Source organism: Oryzias latipes, chromosome 10 (genome assembly GCF_002234675.1).
Source record: "Oryzias latipes chromosome 10, ASM223467v1".
NCBI lineage: Eukaryota > Metazoa > Chordata > Actinopteri > Beloniformes > Adrianichthyidae > Oryzias > Oryzias latipes.
The window spans coordinates 18,786,045-18,811,353 of NC_019868.2; the positions used below are offsets into that span (position 1 = coordinate 18,786,045).

General features: G+C 38.8%; 1 protein-coding gene across 5 annotated transcripts in view; it reads left to right on the forward strand.

Annotated features, from left to right (window-relative positions):
• The window catches only part of LOC101171999 (glutamate receptor 3), a 93,745-nt gene that overhangs the window by 65,810 nt on the left and 2,626 nt on the right, over positions 1 to 25,309 (forward strand). The window contains exons 9-16 of one of the 5 annotated variants that reach the window (XR_002291017.1): positions 2,227 to 2,331; positions 4,528 to 4,734; positions 7,935 to 8,308; positions 8,719 to 8,917; positions 19,257 to 19,504; positions 20,272 to 20,386; positions 22,760 to 22,874; positions 24,213 to 24,324. Coding sequence is in view for 4 of the 5 variants with exons in the window: in XM_023959270.1 (XP_023815038.1) it covers positions 2,227 to 2,331; positions 4,528 to 4,734; positions 7,935 to 8,308; positions 8,719 to 8,917; positions 19,257 to 19,504; positions 20,272 to 20,386; positions 24,213 to 24,458 (1,494 nt within the window). In the remaining variant the exon portion in view is untranslated. Of the gene's footprint in view, positions 1 to 2,226; positions 2,332 to 4,527; positions 4,735 to 7,934; positions 8,309 to 8,718; positions 8,918 to 19,256; positions 19,505 to 20,271; positions 20,387 to 22,759; positions 24,461 to 25,309 lie in introns of those variants that run through there. The other 4 variants (XM_011480313.2, XM_023959270.1, XM_023959269.1 and 1 more) reach the window with 4 other exon arrangements.

Consider the following 25,309-nt stretch of genomic DNA (forward strand, 5'->3'; position numbering starts at 1 on the left):
TGTGTGAAAAAACAGGTCACAGGACTGTTTACACTTTAAAAAACTGCAGATAATTGGTTTTAATTTTTAAAATACAAATGAATTGTATTCTCTGAAATAGCAATGACTGAAAAAAGTTAAAGTCAAAATATCAAAACTTATACAAAAGAGATTTGTGTCCTTTGCTGCAAATTTCACACATTTACAAAATTAGTATAAAAAGTTTACTTGGGTATAGTTATACTTTTATTCTACCAGAGTACCCAAAACATTCACTTTTCAACAAATCTGGTTTAGGATTGTGTAATCCAGCTGTGAAAACCCATTGTCAAATATATTATTTAGGACATGCAAACCGCAACTTAAATAGAGGGTATAATTAACAAGTCACATTTATTCTAGTGATTTAAAAATATGTATATAGTGTACAGGTAATCTTACTTTTTAGTTCAGTACAGTAGTTTTATGATGAAGAACAAGAAATCTTACAGAGCTTCAATGAGTTAGATTGGTAAATTATACTTTTTTCTTGTCTATTGACAATTTATTCTGCACATCTGCCTTATATTTGCACAAAAGATTTTTTTACTTAAATTATTATTTTTTCTTCCGTCAGTCATTATTTGATCAAAAACGTCTTACTTTCAGTTGGTATATATCTTTTTTAAATAACAATACTCTCATTTAAACTTTACTTTTGAGTCCTCTGCTCATCTTTCCATTGAAATCTGTACTGTTTAATATAATCTGTCAGTGAGTAACCTATTCTGGAACCTAATGAATGCTGCAACAATGTGTAGAAGAATCCAAAAAAGCCAAACATGACAGTTTGCATATCATTGTGTGGGTTGAGTTTGGGATGAGAGGACAGTTCAGTGTCAAGCTGACATGGTTCTATTCCTCTGTTGAACAGAAGCACTTATGGGGTAAAGCCAAGCATAGCGAAGCCCTCAGATGATGCACTGATGGCTGAAACAAACAAAATAATCTATACAAACCTTTTTTTGTTGCTGTGGTAATAGACAGGTATGATTTGGATTTAAATCTGACTGTAATTATCATTCCAATTACCGAGTGTATTAGAGAATTAAATTTTAAGTTTTAGTAACCAGTACCGCATGAGACCTCTAGTTTTATTTCAGACCTGGCAAATTTCCAAACGACGGCTGTGAATTTCTTCTTAGCTGGATAAGTGTGGGCTCAGTTTGATTTGATGTGTGATTATGCTGCCAGCCTCGCTGGCATCTAAAGCCCCCACTTCAATTAGTATTGCTTAGCTCTCGGTTGAATAGAGGAAAGAGTTGGGAGATGGATGGCGAGTGTGTGTGTGTGTATGTGTGTGTGTGGAGGGGGGGGGGGTTCAGAGGAAGAGAGAGTGAGGAAGCAAGGGATGATGAGACAAGTCGGGCGGCACTTTGTCAGGACCTGCAGCCTCAGTCACCTCAGTGACAGCTGGAGGATGAGGGTTCTTAGCTGTGACTATCATGAGTGATGTATGCGCTGATATCAGTCCCAGCGGCTTGGGGTGAGATCAGGACGTCGTGTGGTGCACTAAGCTATGAGACCAGATCGAGTATTCCTGTCCCACATCTCAGATATCTCTGTTGGATAAGAGCTGGAAACTAACATTCAAAAGTTTTTCCCAATTCCGGCAAGCACTTGAAGTATTTTTCACAGCTGTAACCACAGCTATGAGCTCAACTTTTCTCACACCTTCTTTGGGTAATTCACTGCTGTGCACCTGTTTGCCCCAATCACTGAAAGATCTGACAAAAAAAGATCTGCAGACCAGATGTAACGAGAGAAACTGTCAGCCAGAAACGGTTCGAATGTATGCAATGACACATGCAACATGTTTCATCATGAGCCAGAACAGCTATTATTTCAGATGGCCAAACACTTCACAGTAGTTCCATTTAGGCATCTGTGCACCATAAAACAATCCAGAAAAAAACTGTGGAATGTTACAGTTAATTATTAGCTGTGTTTGCAGCTTTCAGGCTTGAATATAAATAATTTACCATAAAAAAATGAATGCCAAGGTGGGAGACATTGGTGCTCACACAGTAGCATTTTTAGCGAACAAATGTAAATTCAGTTGGATATTTGTAAATTAGCTAATTTACTCAAATGTCAGCAAGACCACATATTGTTTTAACACGTCTTGTTTGTTTCTAATCTACATGTTTATTCTTGTCTTGTTAGTTTTCAGAAAACCATCACTTACCGTTGTTTTTTTCTCTGCAGATTGGGTACTGGAATGAGTACACTCGATTTGTAAATATTATGGATCCGCAGGTCTCCAACGACTCCTCAGTGGAAAACCGAACCATTGTGGTCACTACTATTATGGTACACTTTCCGCGCAGTTTTAAATGTGTCACCTATTCTGCCACTCAAGGTCATGGTGTTGATGCCAAAGAGTGATACATTCTGTCCTGGGCGGGTAGAACCACATCTTTCTTGTGTTGCTTTCCATCCACTCACTGCACGTTGAAACAGTCGGCCCGACACCGGGAGAGTGTTTCAACTGTATCCGTGTGGGTGTCAAAGCATTTTAATTTTCCATACTTCAGTGGCCTGTCGTAGCAGTGACGTCACAATAAATGGTCTAAGTGGTTGACTCCATCAGTAACAAAAAGCATACAAACACATACGTAAGTAGACGTGTCTGTCCTCATCAAGTAAATGTTCAATGACATTCGTGACAGATGTCCTGGCAGAAGCAGAAGTTGAACTGCAATAGTGTAAAGTTGGACAAAGCTAATAAAAAACGATTGAGGAGGGGTATGAGAGAGTGTGTGGACGTTTTTTGTTTTGTTTGTTATGGCTTCTTTAATACATTTGTATTGGCCCTTTAAGTGTTCTGTGTTGAAGTGTATGTATTGTCCTCCAGAGCCATGAAAACAGATTGTTTTCACTACATCTTCTTAAGCCAAATTATGATAAACAAACGCAATGTTTTAGATTTGCTTTATTTATTCGCTCAAGTCGATGTTTTAGGCTCTCCAAACAGCTTTAAAATGTATTCAGTGGCTGAGTAATAGCTCAATAATGTTACCATGCAATAGCCCAATCTCTGCAAACGGACGCTTTGAAGTGATAAAAACAAGTTTCTGGGAGCCAATAGGTGTCAGTGGAATGTATGCATTCACAGTGAGATTTTGTTTGTACTTTAAGATATAAAACAGCCATCCCTCAATGGCAACTGGGGAAACGTTTAATTGCTCTCGATAAGAACTACAGTAAACATGCGAAATACTCAAAAGGTCCGAGGTGAGGGGATACATTCAGCACAGAACAAACACAGCATTACTCTTTTTACTTGCACTCTTATAATTGTGTGTGGCTGTAATGATGATGCCTGCACTACTGAGCGCTCCTATTGTTCAATAATGATGATGTGCACAGTTAATGGAAACCTAGCTGCATCAGCAATTGCAAAAAAAAGAGAGGAACATTAGCATGCTCCTGCTCTTCTGTTCCAAACAGTCATGGTGCAGGGTTCTTTGGGTTTGCATTGCTACCCTAAAAGTTGTTTTCCTTTATTCTATTTTTTTAAACAGCATTGACCTGTCCACTGATGCAATGTGCTTGATATACTCTAGGCACTCTCTGATCCCCCCCCCCCCCCCCCGTCACTGGCATTTACTTGTAAAATTCACCCCACCCCATCCTCACCCACTTCTGAGCTCACCTACAAGTTTCCTACCAATAACACTATTAGGACACTGTGTTTCTTTATTTGGAAATATCTGGTCAAAGAGTTGCTCGTTATTTATCATTAAAAGTAGAACAGGAATTTTTATTCCCACATAGTTGAACACTTGGGCTCAAAATGGGTTGGATACATGAGGCTTGATGTTTGCTGGCTGACACAGCGTGTTGAGAGCAGTATGATCCATGATCACACTTCTGTTACGTGTATATCTGTGCTTTTATGGGATATCATGTGCGCATGCATGACTGCACGAGTGTGGTTGCAACAATTTGTGTTTGCGAGGATGAATTACTAATGTCTGTTTACAGCTACATTAGAAAAGCTTCCTTGTTGGGAGCAGAGAGAAGGTCCTCATGAACAACATTTGAAACATTTATAGAGAACAGTTGCTAAAAAAAATCTAACTTCCTGCTACAGAATTTTTTATTGGACTGTTTTGCACACTTTTTTTTATTTGTGCATGGCAAAGTACTCATAGGCTTTCCAAAATCAAAATAACAATACAAGAGTAAAGCTTCAAAGCTCTTTGAGGGTACTTCGAAATACACTGGCAAGTTTAAGAAAATATACATATATTTGTCACCATAATGAAAGAAAGTTTAGAACATACTTTAAATTGAAGAAAGATTCAACAAGGACACAGAACAGCTGACTTAGAGGTGAAGGCTTCAGCATGGGAAACTAATCAAAGGAATGTTATGTCTTCACGGCAATATGTGTGTGTTTGTGCATGAACATATTTGTGTGCATGTTTGTTTATTTTTTTTAGAACTTGATGTGCGTAAGCGCATGGGTGTGAATAAACCAGCGTGTGTTTGAATCAACAGGAAGCTCCTTATGTGATGTACAAGAAAAATTTTATACATCTGGAGGGGAATGACAGATATGAAGGCTACTGCGTCGATTTAGCATCTGAGATTGCCAAACATGTTGGAATTAAGTACAAACTGTCTATAGTAATGGATGGAAAGTACGGCGCCCGAGACCCTGAGACCAAGACGTGGAACGGGATGGTGGGTGAACTGGTCTATGGGGTGAGTACTGGGAGTCTCGATTACTCTGATTACATGACAGTTTGCAAGGAACTTCAACATGAGAGGAGATCTCATTTTTCTGTCTTAAGATTATCACCAACCCATTGTGAACTCATCAGCTGGTTCAAAGTCTGATGCTGTCTGAAGAAGCTCAGCTGTGAGTGAGTTTGTTACTTTTTGCAGCCTCACGCGTTGGGGAGTTGGTGGTCATCTTGAGACGGAGAAAATGAAATCATTTCTCAGTGCTGTTCATTGCAATGAATCCTCCTTAATTAGCCTAGACTGCTCTTCCTCTTTCTTTCTTATAGCTGAAAGTGAGGTAGGTAAATGAAAACAATGACTCCATATGGCAAACACACTGTAATCACTTTGATGAATGAAAGATTGTATGCCTTTGAAGTGATCGTGTAATTATGTTCAATGTTTCACGCGTTTGATGAATATGCCACATTCACAGCTGAGAAATCAGCCGCAGAATCAACAGCTAGATGAGGGTTTGCTGTTTGAAACTAGATCCATATGTGCCGTGCCGCACAAAGGTTAAACCTCTCACATTTGGGAAAGAGGGTCATGCTTGTTTTACATCTGACCGAGCACTCAGGCTCCCATAGTCCCTTTGGCATTCCAAAACGATCTCCCACAAGCTCACTCACCTTCCGCTCCCCTCCTCCTAGCACTTCTCCAATGCCTTAACAGCTGAGTGGTGTCCAAATACAAATGTATGAGGGTGAGGCTCCCTCCCTTGTTCAATATCCCAAATATCAACCTGGAAGATTGCTTGGTTTGATGGGCTATTGCCACCGAATTATCTTCTAAATGGGACAAGTCTACTCTCTGCCGATGGAAGGTTAACACCACTTCTTTCCAATCTGTGAAGTCCTTCCAGGCCTGTGATTTTACCACAGGTGGGCTGGCACTAATAGTTTTCTACATTTTGACCTTTTGACCACTAAATTAATTTGATTTTTCTTGTCTTTTAAAGGTGAGGCCCGAGGGTGCTCTTTAATGCTTAGTTTCCTTCACTGATTTTCTCATTGATGGAGTGCTTCTTACACTGGCACGAGGATTAAATGGTTATAGTCCATCACGCTGATGTGTTGACAGCATAAAGAAAACAGCCGTGTTTATTGGCTCCATTTGTGCTGCGCCTACCCTGACCTTGTAGGAAACAATTTCTCCCATTCGCTCCTCCAATTAAATGTTTTCTTAGCTTTGACATTAAAAAAACACAACACAGCACAATGGAACAGTACTTTGCGTTCTCTTTCGTGTAGCAGCTTCTTTGAAGAGCCAAATTATTTCATTAATAGCACGCGCAGGAGCCGCAGTAAATCTGTCTAACATGATTAATTGTTTTTGTCTGCTTTCACAGAGAAATTCATTGTGATTTTAAAAACGCCAGCACCACCTTCACAGATGTGTTTCGATAGCATAATGTGATTGAAGTAGCAGAGCAAAGTATAGAGATAAAGAGAAACAGCTTGGAAGAAGAAAAAAAAGTCAATTCCACATTAAGTGTTGGTGTTTGGAAAATCCAGAACACTTGATACCATGTGTTGAAGTGTACACAGCTGGGACTCACTGATTTCTTTATACCTTAGCTTCTTAACATTCAGAACTAAAGTTTTTAATTAATAGCACACGCTGATTATATAATACAAACACTTGCAGTTGACTTTCTAAATATTTAAATGCAAAGAACTAATTTCTGGATTTCAAGAGAACTTTCTTTACCCTCTGTGTCATTTGTGCAAACATACCTCAGAAGCCCTTCTCTCTGGGCGGATTGTTTCCAAGCTGTTTCTCTGATTGTGTTGTAGCAAACTTTCTCCTTTTTAGCTCTAAATGCAACACTAGCTGCGTTTACATGGACAAAAGTAATCCGAATGAACGCCTGATTGGAAGAAAAATGCATCATGTAAACACGCCGTTTGGAATACTCTGCCGATCCGACTCGTTCAGATCAACATTTCTTTCCGATTGAGATAGGTGGGTTATGCTGATTGTTGATCCGATCGTTGTGCATGTAAACAGTTCATTCCGATCGTGTGTCACTACTGCTCAGGCTTAACGTCACGCATAGACGGTGTTTCGCTCCAGAGAAGGCTTTGGAGCTCAAACAGGACCGACCAGCGGTTCTGCGGACGCCGCTCCGCCCTCGCCCCGCCCTCGCCCCGCCCTTGCCCCGCTGGCTCCTCGCCTCTCCCCTCTCTTACACCCCTCGCAAGGGGGGTGCCGGGAGGAGCGCTTCGTGCCCCCTGACGTCTGGACCCTGCGCGGTCCGGGCTCAGTTGCCAGTGGACCGAGCGATCCGTCCCGACGCTCTTGGTTAGCAAGCTGCACGAGCAGAGCTCGGACTGCCAGCTCACACACCGGCTTTGGGGTGTTGTGTGAGCTTTTCAAAGCAGAAATGCTGCTCAGTCCTTAGAAACCGTTCAATCACCTGGATTTGTTTCCAGTCGTGTCCCGACAAAATAAAGGCTTATGTTATTCCACATATTTACGTGCAGCCAAGATGCAGATTGCAGCATTTCCTGCATGGATTTTATGTTCATACAAGGCTAAATGTTGTTAGCGCGTGTTAGCCTTCTTCTAACCCATCTTCCAGCTCCGTTCCGTAACAAAAAAAGCACTGACCCCACGGATTAAAAATAAAATCATGAGCGAACAGGCGCTTCATAACAACTATAACAATAATAAAAGCAAGTTTAGAAGATCATCTCGTATATTACAGAGCTGCCACGTATTTATGTACGTGGCAGCTCAGCTTGTTTACAGCATTTACTCATTTCCTCTTCCGGTATTTCAAACACTACTGAGCATGCCCAAATGATTTATTCCGACCAAAAGTGTGACCATGTAGATGTTTGTTATAATCGGAAAAGGTTTTTCTGGGCCCATGTACACGGTTGAATTCTAATCCGATCATTGATCCGATCAAGATATTTTGCACATGTAACCGCAGCTACTGTCTCATTGGAAAATGTTCAAGTTTTTGTTTGGCTTTTTCGAAGAAACTCTGTTATCCTCATCCATTTTCTGTATTTTTTAAGCTCAAAGCCAGCAGTTGGTTACTTGTTCCTGAAAGCCATCTGTAAACTGTGTGATGGCTAACATTCTTGAGTCAGTCACACATAAAATAACTTGTTACCTTGATGCAGGTCATGACTAATGCTTGCTGTGCATGTCCCTGTTTCCAGAGAGCAGATATAGCTGTTGCGCCTCTCACAATTACTCTGGTTCGAGAGGAGGTGATAGACTTTTCCAAGCCTTTTATGAGCTTGGGCATCTCCATTATGATAAAGAAGCCGCAAAAGTCCAAGCCTGGTGTTTTCTCCTTCCTGGACCCGCTGGCCTATGAAATCTGGATGTGTATAGTATTTGCCTATATTGGTGTGAGCGTGGTACTGTTCCTGGTCAGTCGGTTCAGTCCCTATGAGTGGAATCTCGAGGAACAGGACGAGATCAAAGACCCTCAAACTCCCCCTGATCCTCCAAACGACTTTGGCATCTTCAATTCCCTCTGGTTCTCTCTGGGTGCCTTCATGCAGCAGGGCTGTGACATCTCTCCCAGGTGGGTCAGCTCCAGTAGATACTGGGGTAAGAAACATATCTTTTCATTTGTCCTCTTTTTTTTCAATGTTGTTAGAAGCTCATTAGCTGCAGTTTTCCACAGTTTGTGTGACTAACTTTGCCAGTCTGTGTGTTCAAGAACATACAATTCCAAAAACTCTAAGGCAATCTGTTAACCCAGAGTCAATCAGACTTATAACCAAGAACTTTTGAACATCTTGTATTACTTTCAGTGGAATTGTGTTGTTTTTTTGCTGAGTGCTGATGCATTCCCATGTTTTTTCAATGATTTACAAGGAAGTTCTGATGACGTGAGTGAAGCGTAAGCGGGAGGTGTTAGCGGCTTGATGGCCACCACATGTCAGAGTATTTACGTTCCACATTTCCCTGTCATCAACCTTCTTCCCTCAGGTCTCTGTCGGGCCGTATCGTTGGAGGGGTGTGGTGGTTCTTCACCCTCATCATCATTTCCTCCTACACAGCCAACCTTGCCGCCTTCTTAACAGTGGAAAGAATGGTCTCACCTATAGAGAGCGCTGAAGACCTGGCCAAGCAGACAGAGATAGCATATGGCACTCTGGACTCAGGCTCTACAAAAGAGTTTTTTAGGGTAAGTAGTACTGAGATAAACTCAGAAGTTACCATCTTAAAGAAAAGAAAAAAAGAGGTAATGTAATAAGCCCATAACTTCCTTAAAAAACCTTTTCTTTTTGCACTTTCTGTTGAGCCATGACAGCTTGTATACGATTTCCATGAATAAGGCATGTTGAGATGTAACAGAACTCTTTAAAAATGATCGCAAATGCATACAGCATGACTGTGATCTGCAACCTTATAGCTCAGCGATGAGCATATCAAGAAGCACTTGAAAATGGTCTTTTATTTTCTTTGCAGTTTATTTGATCAATTTTTCCTATTTTTCAGTTGTGCACACATTTATTATACGATTCCCATCACCAGAGCACAAAGCAGAACCTGAACCTTAAAAGAACTAAAATCCCCATTGCTGTTAAATGAGGGGGGTTCTCTTGTTTTGATGACACATATATCAGCCACTTTAAAAATAAGAAATTTACTTGCAACATATATGAATGAATATATATATATTTTACAAAAGATATTTGTCGTACACATCTTGACCGTAATGTAGTTACGGTTCAGTGAGGAAAAAAAATTGACAAGGAACGATGCTTATGTCATGTTTTGTTGTCATTCAATGGAAATGTGAAAGCTAGAGCCATATTGAGGAGAGATAACTGAAGAAGTTTATTTATTTATAACTTGATTGATTTAAAAGAAAGGGGGGAAAATTTTCTTGTGTGTTGGCTGGGCAGAAATATAAGATTGCCTAAAACATTTAGAACTAGGCACTTTTTAGGACATGACACCCAAAAATTAAAATGTTACCCAGTACTTACCTATACCTGACCCTAACCATTAGTGTGATCTACAGTCTCCAAAGTTTAGATGTTGAGGCCAGACTTATGAAAAAAACCCTTCGTTTGGGAAGAATGAATGAAAAGAAGTTCCTAACAAGCAAAAGCTCCATCCAAGGAAACTCATTTTATTTCAACTGATGTGGGAAAATGACTCAGCTAAGATATATACAAAAAGGTTTTTTGTAAGTGTACAGGAGGTTATGTAAGAGGTCAACAAAGTCATTTAGCATTTTTATGATCATGGAGAGTGCTGGAATTATGCATGTAGTTGAAGGATCGAAAAGTCTGAAAACTTTAGTTGTGATCCAGTGCTGCACAATGTATACAGGTCAACACTGTTCATTGGCATACATATAGGTGGGAAAGGTTGTAGACTTGGATGAGAGTGCTCAGGTGGCAAGGTACTGTTAAACTGAACACTGTGGGCCAGTGTCGAGGCATTTAATGCAATACGAGCAGGCACAGGAAGTGCGGTGTGACCTGTGTCCTTTTGGGTTGATGAAAAATGAGGCGATCACCAGCATTTTAGATCAGTTTTAGAGTACTGATTTTTCTTGCTCTGTTGGAAAAGCAATGCAGTAGCCAAAGGTTGCGGGTAGGGTCTGATTCCCAAGTTGATGAAGCTAAAGCGGTGCTGTCTGAAATCAGAATAAAACACGCCAAGTAGAATGTGATGACGCCTACTGAACAGCTGCATTTTATGTCTAAGCATGTCCATTTGACACAAACGAATGGGTCAAGCCACAAAGAATAATTACACAGCAGTTTCTAAAAGACAACTTGGCATAATCCTCTCGTTTAAACTGTCAGGTCTGAAAAGTCCCTGCAATTAATTTAAAAATGAATTATAATCCAAGGCAAATGTTATCAGTTTCCAAAGGAAGCCGCATGCTTACAATGCAAGAGTTAAACAGTCGCGCCTATCCGTCAACACACAGTGCTGCGCGATCCATGTCTTAGCTCGTGGCCACAACAGCAGTCCAACACTGAAAACGAATTAATGAAACAGCACTTTGCCTGTGATGATGAAAAGGCAATATGACAGTCTTTTATCTAACAGACCCTCATTACTCATCAGCGGGAGAGAAACAATTCATATGTTTCACAGCTGCAGCCTTTTGGCAAAGAGAGCACTTTATTTGAGTTACCCCTGGGTGGATTTGCTCGCAGCAGCACAACACAGAATCAAATCCATGTTTTTACAGACAAAGAAGGACAAGATAGCGTCAGCAGGGTTTGATTTAAAATGCTTTTGTTTCAAGTCTGTGCACACGCGGGAGCTGGTTCTAAACGGTTGAGTTCAGTGAGAAGAACACTCTGTATTCAAGGAAACATTGAATGCGTGACAGCATCGCTTTATACTATAAAGAGTATCTCACAAAGCTGTTTTATTGCATCAGAAATGCTGCACAGCTGTATATAGAGTCGGGTCTTCAGTGTGTTTTTGTGTCACTGACTGACTCTGTGCAACTGGCTGATTAGGTTTCCAGCCTGACAGTGGAGCAACTGAAGGTCTGTTAGGTGGTTGAACAATCAGAGAAGTTGTAGAGGAAACATTTTTTCCTGTACTCCGTTTAATGAGTGGCCTAGTTACATGCCTAAGTCTTCAAATAGGAAATGACATGTGTGAACTGCAATTCCAGGGGACTTTTAATTAAAGCTGGAGAGGGCTGACAAGAAAAGAAAAAAGTAAATAAATAAAAAATGCTGATTTATAGAAGTTCACGTTCTGTTTCAGATCAGTTTCTCAGAAAATAAATTCAGGCTTAATTAGACCCATACGGCAACAGCCAGCTGGAAATTTGGAATCTAATCTAGTATTCCTAACCTGACACGTATCATCGCGGCTGACACTGCTGGCCTTTCATCTTTGATTTTTTTTTTTTTTTACCTGTTTTATTATTCCACACTCTCTAATGTCAAAAATGCCTGCCTTCATGTGCAAATATTAACACAAAGAGCCATGAATATCACTTGTAATGTCGACCGATCCAACCCTTTAGATCAGGTATTTTCTGCTCAATTATCTTGTTATCTGTCTGTGAAAACATCCTTTCTTGGATTTTCCTTTGAGAGATTATGAAACTAACACTTCAGCTGTATGGCTTGCTATTGAGATAGACAGCCATCCCCCTCACTGCGAGCATCTTCATTTGACAACGTAGAGAAGCTCTGGAGGAACTTTCAAAGTCAGTTGCGTTAGAGTAGATCCCTCAGAAAGCTTGGATTTTGATGCTTCGAACTAACTAGGACAGCTGGTGTGGGAGCCTGTTGACGTGCCCGGAAGAAGCCTGCATCGCTCCAGGCATTTGGCAGTTTCTTTCTACAAGCTCCTGGCTCTTCTTCCCTTGACTACCTTGCTTGTTTGGACACCTTCCTCCTGTAAATCTTCAGGCTGGGAGATGGTGAAGGATGGTTTTAAACGTTACTCTTCTTCTGTACGTCAACGTGTCATGCGTCACTGCACCACTGTGGTTTGTTTCTTCACTGAAATTCCTGCCTTGACTCTTTCAATGCCGGCGGTTATATATTTAAGCCTTGGATGATTAGAAAGCAATAAGTTGTACGGGTTAAGCCTTTCTTCACTCCTTTTGATGAGGTTTCATTCTGTCACCAGCTTAAACTTTAAGATGTACATTGAAATAGATTCTGCCTGAGAATAATAGCTGGGATGAAAAAATGAGCTGATGTGGTTGCTTAATTATGCGTAAAGAGATGGGTGAGCCCATCAAAGACACTGCTGCCCCTTCATGCACATCATTTAACAGCCTAACAATAAAATAATGGTAATTTCTTATAGAAATCCGACCACAACATGCTCTTCTGCTCCCTTGAAACGATTCTACATCACCCCAAAAAGCTGGTGTGCAGGTGTGGAGGGAAGTTGATGAGGGGACGACAACAGCTTGGGCGAAGACACAAATACATTTTACTAAGCATGAAAATCAATTTCACGTCTCAGCTATTGTGGCACACACTGTCACTTCAGGACGGTCCAACGCAATGTTTAATAAGTAGCTTTTTATGCAGCTCGACCCTGCATCAGGGTTGCATGAAGAAGAGCAAGGAGATTCATAAATCCTGATAAATCCTGCGGTAGCCTTGCAATCATATGCATCACGTTGTAACACAACTCCCAGAGCTCTTGTCACTCTGTGTTTCGGAACACTGCTGAGTAAAGAGGAGGCCACTATAAAGATTAGAGCCCGTTTGCATAAAAGAGAAGGCTGACAAAAGTGTGTACAGCAAGATATGCGTAACCTCTGAGGGAAAGCGGCGTCCTCCAAGGGCCTTGTCGAACTTAAGATGAGCAGCAGCAGGCGATGGAGAAGAGCTACTGGAGTCCAGCAACAAGCATCAAAGACGAGCATTTGGTATTCAGAGCGTAGCATGTGGCACTTCAATGACAAAGTACATCCCCAGAGCCTCAACTTTCATCTCTGCATACTTGAGATACAGGTAGCCCTGGCAGACAGGATATTGGAGGAAAGAGGTGATGTTACAAACAAAATGGAAGGGAAGTTAAGTCAAATGAAATGCAGTGCAGGAGAGTGTGCAGATGGCCTTTAAATGCACAAACAGCGGGAGAGGCTGTAATGAAAGCAGCCGAGCGACACCAGAGGAAGAATAAAAACAAGCTGTGGTTCGGAGGGCAGTGGGCAGAGGTCTGGAAATGCTGCGTAACTCAGAATCAATACTGAAAAAGTGCTATTTAGAATGAGGAGTTCGGTCTCTTTGACACTGAAGTTTAATCGCTTGCCTCATCTCAGTCATTTCAATGACACGGTTGCAGGTCCTTTTTTTTTATAAAACAAAAATTTTATCTGCTCCAAACATTTTTCTTTCCTGTAACTTGGTTAAGCAAAGTCACATTTTCAACAGTTGCTTGATCTAAACAAGCTTTGAACAGCAAGAAAATAAGAAAAAACAAAGAAAACATGAAAAACAGACAGGGATTTTCATAATTAGAGGTTTAAAAATTAATCAAATAAAATAGAATTGATCTTTATTTGGAAAATGCTTTGCCAATCAATCAAATTGTAAGATTTTTAAGGCAAAAAACTGCTTTTAATTAGTTTTTAGGAATAATACTTTTCCAATGAAGGTTCCATCTTTGTTCAGGTTACACTGAAATTGTAAATAAGTTGATATAAATCAAACTGATTCAGTATTTTGAGTAATATAGTGTCCTATACTTAATGCCAAACCTTTCACATTATAAAAAAACCTCTTTACTGCTCGTCTGCCTTAAAGACTTTGCTCAATGTTGGCTTTTACTTAACAAACACATCTACAAATTTACAGTGTGGAGCTTACCAAAGTTCACACTTTAAAAGTTTGGTGGTTTGACTTGCAATAGAGTCTGTGCATATAAACGGAGACAAACAGCACCAGTATGCTCTGGCACAGAGATAAGTTAGGAGTACACACAACAGTTGGCAACAGTGTTGCAACCTGTGTGCACAAATTAATAAACTGTTCTCATTTTTATAGTCTGTGAACACACAGATGAATGTTTGTTTAGTTTGGTACAGAAGTGTAAATTGTTTACAGACATTCTGCATGTTGTGTAATGTGCTGATCAAAGTATCCTATGTTATCAAGTCTACAATATAATATATAACAGAATAGCGACTAGACTCCTAAAGGTGTGGCCCATGGAGGTCCAAACTCTTAACTGAGGTACCTGATAACTTCTGTGCAGAAGCATTTCTAAACAGAGATGATCAAGTATTCTGTGCACTCAGATTGATAAACTGGGAGTGCAGTTTAAAAATCTCAGCATGAATTTCTCTAACTGTATTTTTTTACCCCCTGGCTCTAGACAGAACAAACAGAGAGCCAGAGAAAATATATAAAAAAAACATTTGGTCCACTTTTGTCTTTAAAGAATAGTGTTATTCAAACAGATTATAGCTTGTTTTCACTGTGACATATTTGGGAGAAACTAAAGGGTAAATTTACTGTGACATGTGAGGTGTCTTTAAAATTCATAAAGTAGCTGAATATTGTAACAATAACATTGTGGTAAAGGGTAGGCAAAATGTTTGATAGATTTTATTTTCTAAGGCAAAAACTAATAACAATATTCCACTCAAATGTAGATGTCACAAGTAACTGTTTTGTGTGAATAACCTTTATTCTGAATGTGAAATTGCTCTTTGTAATCACCTAAAGTATGTACTCAAATTCTGTTGCAGCTTTAACACAACTGAAAAACAGTTGGAAGTACCAAATACCTCTCTACAGAGATGGTGGATGATGCAGGAGAGCAAGAATCACAGCTAGGATTGTGTCTGGGCTACCATAGATGTCCCCTCACCCTGGTTTGCTTAAGGCATCCTTGTTTTATTTTGCTTTTTTTCCCCCCCAATGTCACAAGGTTTGAAAAACAGAACCGAGTTGGGGTTTTTGTTGTTTTTTCATGGCCATTGTTAGACAGCAGGAAAGTTTCAGGCAGATTTGCAGGTTGAACACCTACACAAATGATGTAACCATGTGGCTTAGGTAGGAGGGTTGGCTATTTCAGACAGCAATATAATGATCGCTTCAGAATGAATTGAAAGACATTTGGAGGAGGAGGAGGAGGGTAATGGGATTGCAGCACGGAATTGTGCTTTCATTTATTTGTAGTTTTACTTTCTCCAGTGGAAGGTGAAATGAAGACACTCCTTTCTAATTTACGTGAAGCTCATTTAGAATACAAGCGTTTTTGTTAAGAGGGAAATTAGGTAATGTGGAGGAGAGCCTCATATAAAAAGCTGCATTTGTGATTGTAATTGTTCTGTAAATGATCTATTCATTGTTTATGGACTCGTGCTTCTTAATTGAATTCCAATTGATCGCCAAAGAGGGGGAATTGAAGCATTTAAAGAAGGACAACTAGAGCTCATGAGTTGCTCTGATTGTTTAGGTGTCCAAAGGTTTCCGCACTAAAACCCTAGTGAATATTTTTCCTCCTTTATGTTTCCTGGACATTTTTTCTGCTGGGATTTCAGCTCTAGTAGAATAATTTTATTTAGGCTTCTGTCTCATTTTGTCCCCTCGCTGTTATTGATTAATTGTCTTCATAAAGTGCAGAGGCAACACACACTCTCTCAGCACTAATTAATGCTCACATCTATTCTGTTCTTGCTTAGAGGATGCATTTGGAGCTTTCTTAAAGATGAGTGTAGAAGCTGTGTGTTCTTAGGTAAATGCTTTCCAAACAACCTGTAAACAGCTTTCTGTTGGTGCTCTTTATCTGTTTAAATTTGATTCAAATGACTGTTACTTCAGCAGAAAGTATTTTTTCACAGGAGTAAATAAACAAAAATCAAACAGATTTTTTATTTGGGTGCTGTCTCTCTAATCTCTCCCATTCCCTGATGCTGTTGTGCAACAAACAGATTGCATTTAAGTACTTTAAATCAGCAAAGTGATTTTAATAAGATTGTTTCCTTTTTTATATAACAATGTGATAGAAATGAAACTTGCTGTGTAAATGTTCATGCCCCCTGAGCTGTAGAGTAACGGTCGCTGCACGGAACTGGCAATCAGAAACTCACTGGTCCAAGACCAGGTTCAGTCATGGAGTCTTTGCATCAGAGAGCAGTAAACCTCTGACTAATCCCCATGCCAATAACTCAACTGTGGGGAGTTCAGTAATGGAGGATAACAAGCGGACGATGTGTCTCTACAATGATCACTGCTTGTATGAGCTAAAATGTAAATGTGGTTCATTCAACTTTAGCAAAACCACATAAAGATGAAGAAAGTACCTCTAACAAGTGTAACAACCATTTATTTTTTTTATGTTTTCTTATTTTGATTGACTAACAATCAAAATATTGTATCATTTTTTCCTTGTGACTTATTTCATTTTGTTCTTACTCTTTCATAACATAATTTGTTCAGTCATATCTTAAGGATGTTGCTGCATAATTAAGGCATTCAAACATCAGAAATGTTCAGCCCATTTTGAACTTTATTGTGCTTTTAGCAATTTCTTCAGCAACTCATATTTTTCTGCAATTCAATACCATTGCTGCATTATTCCATTTAAATGAATGGCTTTAGCAGCTTTAAATTTTCAACTACAAAAACCCTTCAAACCTGTATTTGTTTAACTCTTTCTGGACTTTTCAGCTGCCTTTAACAAACTTATGAATTAAAAAAAAGGTTTAGTTAGATTCAGATTATAATGTAAATTCGATGGAGAAGTTCAGCCCTCTCGTCGAAACAATTCTCTCCCATGACTTTCAGGCTCAAGATACGGTTCAAACTTTAGTATGTAATCAATGAATTGAGCTTTAGAATAAATATAAAAAATTTAAATATTTGCTACATCTGATTGAAAATAGGCAACCTTTATCCCTTTCTTTTTATGTATAATTCAAGTCAGTTCGCAGCTCAATATGTTGATTTTTTTGATCTTCAAGTAAATTTAGCCGTCACCTTTCAAATAATCTAACTCTAAATATCGTGGGAAAAATATTTTTTTTGCTGTAGATCTTTAACTGCCAAAAGAAATTAGGACAAAATCCTTGCAGAACAATATAAATCCATGCAGGTCTGTACAATAAAGTGATTTTTTACATCCACCTGTTAAGAAATCCATTAAATGTGTTCTTTTTTTTAAACACTTTATCCAAGATCATCACCTCATGTATTTGTTTTTCCACCTTTTTCAGGACATTTTTAGGCTATACTAGGTCATTGGCATCTTTGTTTTTTTGTTAAATCTCCTTATCAAAAAACTATAAAGCTTCAGCAAATATTAATGGACTGAAAGGACTTTTAGCTCTACTTCTATATCTGTTTCACATGTGTCAGTTGTTGATGTTGCAGGTAAACAAGAGTTTTCATGACTTTCCAAGTTAAAAACCTTTAATTGATTAACTTTTTGGAATATTTTTGATGAGTTATAACTTCAGTGTACACTTGCTGAGTTCAGGCATTCAGATGTCTTATAGATAAGCTTATTTAGGGTATTGCAAAAATATGTTATTTTAGCTTCATAAATTTTCACCAATATCTTTATGTTGACAATGTTCACATGGCTCTGATTCAGCAAATTTGCACTGTATTCATCATTTACTGTTTCTTTAGCAGTTCGAACTGTCAATGCAATGCAATCAAATGCATTTCTGCAAGAAATGTAATTTATCTAAATTGATTAAAAGAAAATGTATTTTATTTAAAGAAAAATCTCGTGAAATCTCCTTATTTAAAAAAATCTTCAATGTACTGAAATATGAGTATGAAATAACCACAATTTACTACGATACACAAAAAAATTTATGGATTCACAGACAAGCATCTGACAGGCTTCAAGCTAGATATTTAGATATTTTTAGTGGCAACTACATCAAAAACCACAATTTCATGGAAGATATTTTACAAAACATTAAAACATTAACATTTAAACTAAGCACTGATCTTTAAATTTGTGATGTTTTACTGAACAATTAATAGCAAAGATTTCACTTCTAAACCCTAGATTTATGAGATTTGTTTAAAAGGCCCCAAACTCTCATTTATACTCTTTAGCTCTTCAGTAAATTGAGTAGCCTTTATAATTAACTGAGTGCTGCTGAACTAATGACTTGTGGATCTAAGAAGTAAACATGTTAAATAGAGGCAGCCCTGGTTTTTGGAAGTATTTATGGTTTGAGGAGGTTTTCTTGAAAAACAGAAAAGCTGTATGCTTGATTCATTCTCCAGGACACGTCCAGTAGGAAATACAGCTCATCAGTGCTTGGACGAGGATTACACAATGATGTGTGACACGCTGAAATAAATCCAGCGGCTCTGAATAATTTAATTGATGCTTATTATAGATAGCACCAAACTCCCCCAGATTTTGAAGTCTCGCTAAGACTGACCCCAGGCGATGGAGAATTGCTCGTCTTTGTCATTTTGTCACGGACAGCCTTGTTGTTCCCTTCTCCTTCTCCATCTGAGTCACACTCCAGATGTATCCTTCACCGTGCTGTGGAAATGGATGATGGGAATACTGTCTACAAGTTAAATTAGGGCTGTGAAGAAGGGCTCAGCTTACTCACTCAGGCCGGATCTTCACATGTCTGATACAGACTTTTAAATAAAAAGTTGATTACCTACGATTCTCTGTCACAAAAGCTGAATTACTGAGGATAGTTTTGCATTACCGCCACCAAACGGCAGTTTTTCTTCTGAAAGGTTCATTTGCATCTCTGTGTGGGAGTCGTGTGATTCCCATTCAGACGGTAAACTTCAGATCTTACATTTTCCAAAGAGTATGCAAACACTGGAGAGAAGAGATGGATTTTGTAAATTCCTGTACTTCATGATGATGCAGAAATCCGTCAAGCCGTGTTTCCTGGAAGTATTTAAAGATATCAAACACTCACTTTCCTGGATGTCTTGAAATACTTCCCAACGCTTGTTTAAGTAATGCCATCCTTAAGCACAGAAATCCCACAAAATCCATCTTAAGATTTTCTGATTTCTAATCTATTGCTCTTCTTTTTTTTTCCCTCTGTGCAGCGATCAAAAATAGCAGTTTATGAGAAGATGTGGTCATACATGAAATCAGCAGAACCCTCTGTGTTTGTTAAGACCACACCTGATGGCGTGGCGCGGGTCCGAAAGTCAAAGGGAAAGTTCGCCTTTCTCCTGGAATCCACCATGAACGAGTATATTGAGCAGCGGAAGCCATGCGACACCATGAAGGTTGGAGGGAACCTCGACTCTAAAGGCTACGGCGTGGCGACGCCCAAAGGCTCAGCATTAAGGTGGGTGGAATAATATAACAATATCCCCTATGTTGTTATAGTATTCCACCTACCCTGATGTCCCCCTGTTGTCATTCTCTTCTCCTCTTCTTATTTTTGTGTGGACGCAGAGGTAACGGTAGTATGCATTTCAGTGTTTTTGGATTAAAATGTTTTTTGTTTTTTTTTAAGAATTGCTTTTCAGACTTGTATTGAAAGCTTCTGTTTTATAGTACCAGAATTAAACCTGGTATGATAAGGCTTGAGTTTAAAAAAAGTAATTTTTTTCCCCTTCTTACTGCTGATTTTCTCTCTCCTTCGATCTCTCCTTCTGTCCTGTGTGCTGTCCTACCTGACTGTTGTGTTGTCACTTTTAATTTAACAGTTCAATGGTTTTTCAATTTAGCCTTTAAAAGCTGCGCTGTCACTTGTGACGAATGTTAATTGCATGATGTTTGTTGTTGTTACTTTTCTTCTCAATGACAAGTGTCCCCATCCCGCACACTTCAGTTCTAAACTACGTAACCCTCCATGCCACCTTTTCCAAGATTTAACACTGTCTATAATCTATATGAGCCTTTTCTTACCTCTCAATATTCCTGAAATTCTAAAACAATTTGTCCTTTTCTAGACAATTCTGATAAACAGGTAGCAGTCTGTCATAAGCCCCTCCTTTGACAGTGGTAGTCTCGCTACCATTACTTTGATGCTACGTGCAATTACTTCTTTGCATTAGATTTCTCACGGACCTGTGCATTTTCTTACAAGTTATGTTTTATCGTTTCAAGAAATGCTGTTAACCTGGCAGTTTTAAAACTGAATGAGCAAGGCCTCTTGGACAAATTGAAAAACAAATGGTGGTACGACAAGGGAGAGTGCGGCAGCGGGGGAGGTGACTCCAAGGTCAGCCTCGATGTCACCACAATCGGGTACCATAGTGCAGAGTAATCGGCAAGGCTGTTCTGACGAACCAAACTCTCACCAAATGTAGTTCTGGGCCATACAAGCTGCAGCAACTACTGCCCCAAGGCAGATTATTTCTGCACAGAACAGTTCAGGTCAAAATGAGGAGCTCTTGCTTTTTCTAACAGAAAAATTGATTATTCATGAAAAGTCACTTTGAAATTTGCAGGATATCTTGCTGACATTGTATCAACATCTTAAGGAGAAAATGACTGCCCTGCATATGTTAAAGGACTTATTTTATGTAGTCATCCTTGCACATGTAGGGCAGAATGAGAGCTTTTTTGTTGTTAAAACTAGAACATGTGACCTGCAAAAAACACAGAAACTATAATAATACAGATGATAATGTGCTGTAATCTTAGCAATACACTACTTAGAGTAGGAACAGAAGAAAAGCTGCTCCGCTGAGGCCGGCAGGAAAGCAAGGGGAACAGCGGTGTCTTGAGGGGACTAAGCATCGCAGGCAAACGTGAGAACTCTAATTAACTGACAAAACTTTTTTCCTTAATTGAGTGACCTGACAAACCACACAGGTTTTAAATCCACAAAATCAGCTTTCAAAAAACAATGTAACCCTTTGAGTATCTGATACCATCATCTTTTCCACGGTTCACCCAAGGGTGAATATTTCATTATGCCGGCTAATACTGTGAAATCACACTCAGATTACATGCCATGACACACTGTAATGCTTTCACACAATAAGGCGCACACAGTGTCTTTGTGACGTTGGTGAGTATAATTATTACATTGATTTCAGTGAGATAAGGTGCAGGCATTCCAGTTAATAACTTCATTTTGGTGTCATTTTATTCTTTTTTATAAAAATAAAATTCTGACATCAACTTAAACTAAAAAAACAAAGAAATATATGTTTTTTTAAGTAATTTAGAGATTTCTGCAAAGTCACTAGGGATTATATACTGCAGTATGCCATTTTTTTCAGTTGCAAAAATATGCATTCATTATTAAGAATCTTTTTTTATAGAGATCAAAACAAAATTTAAAGCCACTTTTTCCTTCCTCTCAGAGCACAGGAAAAAAAAACTCCTAATATACCACAGATTTATTAGCATGCACAGGTATGTTGCTTGCTAACCGTCGGGTTCCTGGCTTGTTTTGGTTCCCCAGGATTCAGGGGGAAAAAATGGAATAAAGCCGCCTGGAGCTCTGTGTTCCAAACTGAAAATCTCTTGGCCCAGTCGTGCTTGCAAGTCCATGCTCAAACAGACATCAGAAGCTGCACATAATCACACACACAGCTGCTTGACTCAGAAACAGAGTCCTCTCCTGCCCCTCAGGCACATTGCAGTGACTAGATTGAGTTTCAGATGCAAAGCATGTTGCAGGATAATTGCATTGTTAATCAATGTCTCACCAAGTCAAGACAATGGTCAGGTCTTCACAGTCCGTTTCTCCTGATTGGCTATGTGGGATATTCAGTGTTGTAATCTTCTTTCAGTGCATTATGCATTGAATAGATCCCCCTGGGGGACATTGTTCCCAGGGAGAAGTCAGGTCACTCATTCATTGATGCACTATTTTGCTTTACTCCTATTTACTTCCACACAGAGATGAGCTACCTTTGTAATTTGATTTCAAACTTGAACAAATTTGAAGATAGATATGAACTAATCTGTCAGTGCAAATTACACTTGTCACACAATATGCAGCTACAGGCGGCTTTAGATGGATATTTCCCTGACACTGTGGAACTTGGTGCTGCGGCTCTGTGCAGTTGGGCTGGGATACAGTCATCTTTCACTAATCTGCCATAATTAGAAGATACGGTTCCCTTGAAGTGATACCGTACATGGCAAAAGAACACACACGAATGACCCTTTTGAGCCACAATTTATGTAACTGCAACATTTCCAAAACAGACAGTTGTCCTGTTGCCACATCAGAGGAGTTAACCACTGCAGGCCGGAAGTAACACTCATTTTTTACTGAATAGGTTTTTTCTGTTTGATAAGACAAGGCTCCTGTTGGAATGAACTGCTGCTGGAAGCTCCCCACCCCTGCATTAATCTACCCTGGTCTTTTTTAAAACTCAAAGACTTGCAGATCGTACGTTCAGTACCTGCTTGTCGCCTTGGTAACAGCGTCTGCCGATTACTCAAAGCGATATGGGTAGGTCCTGGCTTTAGACTAGGGGTTATAAAGGTAATAGGTAGAATGCCTGCTCTTTGTCATGTTGATATAGCCAGGTGTCCTGCTTTATCGCTTTGTAAAGTATGTAGTAGTTTAAAAGTTGAATAACATAAAATAACATAATATAATGTTATTTATGTTATTTCCCACGTGAAGAACTCCTGTAAACCTTGCAGTATTGAAACTCAGTGAACAAGGCATCTTAGACAAGCTGAAAAACAAATGGTGGTACGATAAGGGTGAATGTGGAACCAAGGACTCTGGAAGTAAGGTCAGTCGCTGCAGGTCTTTTGTACTGATTCCAAATTGCATTTTGACGTACTGTTCATATGCAAGACAAAACTTTCTCTAACATCTTTAGTGTGCTTTTTTTTTGTTTATTTGCTACACATAGCAGTTCTCTTTTTTTTGTAGCATGGCCACGAGCTGTAACTCAGTTTCTGTGTGGCTTGAAAACATGGCACTGCTTCCCCACATACAGTTTTTTTGTCTTCTTTGTTAAACAAATGAAACACTTTTTTGATGAAACATTGAAAATGTGAAAACTTTCTTTTCATAATGATAACTCAGAGGGGAAAACAAGACCAGTGCCCATCCAATATGCTATTGTAACTGAAACATAGCATTCAACTCTTGTTAATACTTGCTGTTTTTGTTCATTTTCATTCTTGACATTCATGATATTTTTTTTCACCATTATGCTGCTGTTTCTATTTACCAATCTGTTAATTCAAATTTGATTTATTTGCGTTCTTACTAGTTTGCATTGAGATGTGTCTATTAGATTATTCGGCCTCCTGTGGTGTGATGAACAAGGGAAGCCTCTTATTGTGATGAGTTATCCAAATTCCTCCTCCTCAAAGCGGCGAGGGCGCCGTAGGGCGTCCTGAAATTCTTCCGGCTGCTTACAAATGGCTTTGTTGGCACAAAACAGGAAGTTGACGAATTTAATAAGACCACTTTTTAACCCTCTGAGATCCAGGCCAGGCCTCGGATCACAGGTTGGGGTTACTGTGGTTAAACTGCAAATAGTAAAACTTTAATAAACACATTTTTAATTAATATCTATAATAGGTAAACAGCAGCAAAATGGTTGGACCTATAGTGTTCTTCTTAACTTTAGCCAAGTCATTCATTTACTGTGAAGATGACTGTACTGTATGACAGTGTTGCTATAAAAGTTATACGTACATGTCGCTGAGAGACAGGGACTCAGAGCTGTTGACCTATGCGATACTGACCAGCTTCCTTAGGTGGTCAAAAGCAGTAGCCATTTATCATATGCATAGCTTAAGGGAGGAAAAGCTCTACATTCACCAACACATAGAATATGAAGTTCTGGCTTCTTTCTCCTTAGCAGTGATTGATTTAATATTTTAAAGCCAGGGATTAGTCAAAATAAACTTCTCATCACATGCCTGTTTTCGATAGTAGTTATGATATAGATCGTTTTCTATTTCTAGCATCACTAAGTTATAGACTACAAAATTAGTTTCACTGCAATTTTATATAAAGCTTCTTTTTTTAGGGTAGTTTGAGTAGTTCATTTTGTTCTGTCGTCTTTGCTCCACTGCAAAAAGTCTTAAGTCTGCTATTCACTTTCTCCCAGGACAAGACAAGTGCTCTCAGCCTAAGCAATGTGGCGGGTGTCTTCTATATTCTGGTTGGAGGGCTGGGGCTGGCCATGATGGTGGCTCTGATAGAGTTCTGTTATAAATCACGACAAGAAACCAAACGGCTGAAATTGGCTAAGAATGCTCAGAATTTTAAACCGGCTCCCCCGACCAACACCCAGAACTTTGCCACATACAGAGAAGGCTACAACGTTTACGGAACCGAGAGTGTGAAAATCTAGAGGTGGGTGGAACCTCTGTATTGTGTTGTGGATGATGGAAATGTTGTGGCGCTTACTAGCTAGTGTGTTTCTACAAATGTTATCCAACAAATGTGTTTGTTGTGTCTCTTATAATCCAGTCTGACAATCTGTCAAGCTACAGTGAAGAGCCCACATTCTCATTAGTGGGTATTGTATTAAAGCACTTCATCAGAAGTTGGTTCTTGGTTTCAAGAAAATCCAAATAAAAACGTAGTCATTGTGATGATGTTGAACCCACCATCAATGCACTTAAAAACTCTAAAAATAAAGATATTTACTATATAGGTATTTACTATAAGAAGGACCAGGAGAAAGGAATTATTTTAAAACATTTTAGATGTATTACTAACTTTAATAAAATTGATTTTCATCCTGACTTGTCAGCAAAGGTTGCTATAATTATACATGCAAAAAGATTATATAATTAGAATACTATTTTGTATTAATCAACTAAATATATTGTTTTTTAGTTGGATAAAATGAAAAGAAATACATCTATTTTTACCACAATAATATATTTTATTGTAGGAAATAATTTATATATATATATATATATATATATATATATATATATATATATATATATATATATATATATATATATATATATATATATATATATATAAAAATGCATGTAACTTTATGTTAAATGGATTTATATTATCAATAATAAAAAAAGATATACGTTTTGTAAATTGATCATTTAAGGTCATCTTTCATAAGTTGTTAAATAGCATAAAGTAATCATATTGATGCATACATTTAAAAAAGAATCTTTGCATTATGGCATAAACCATTAAAACTGCGAGGTCCTGCACTGATATCAGCAG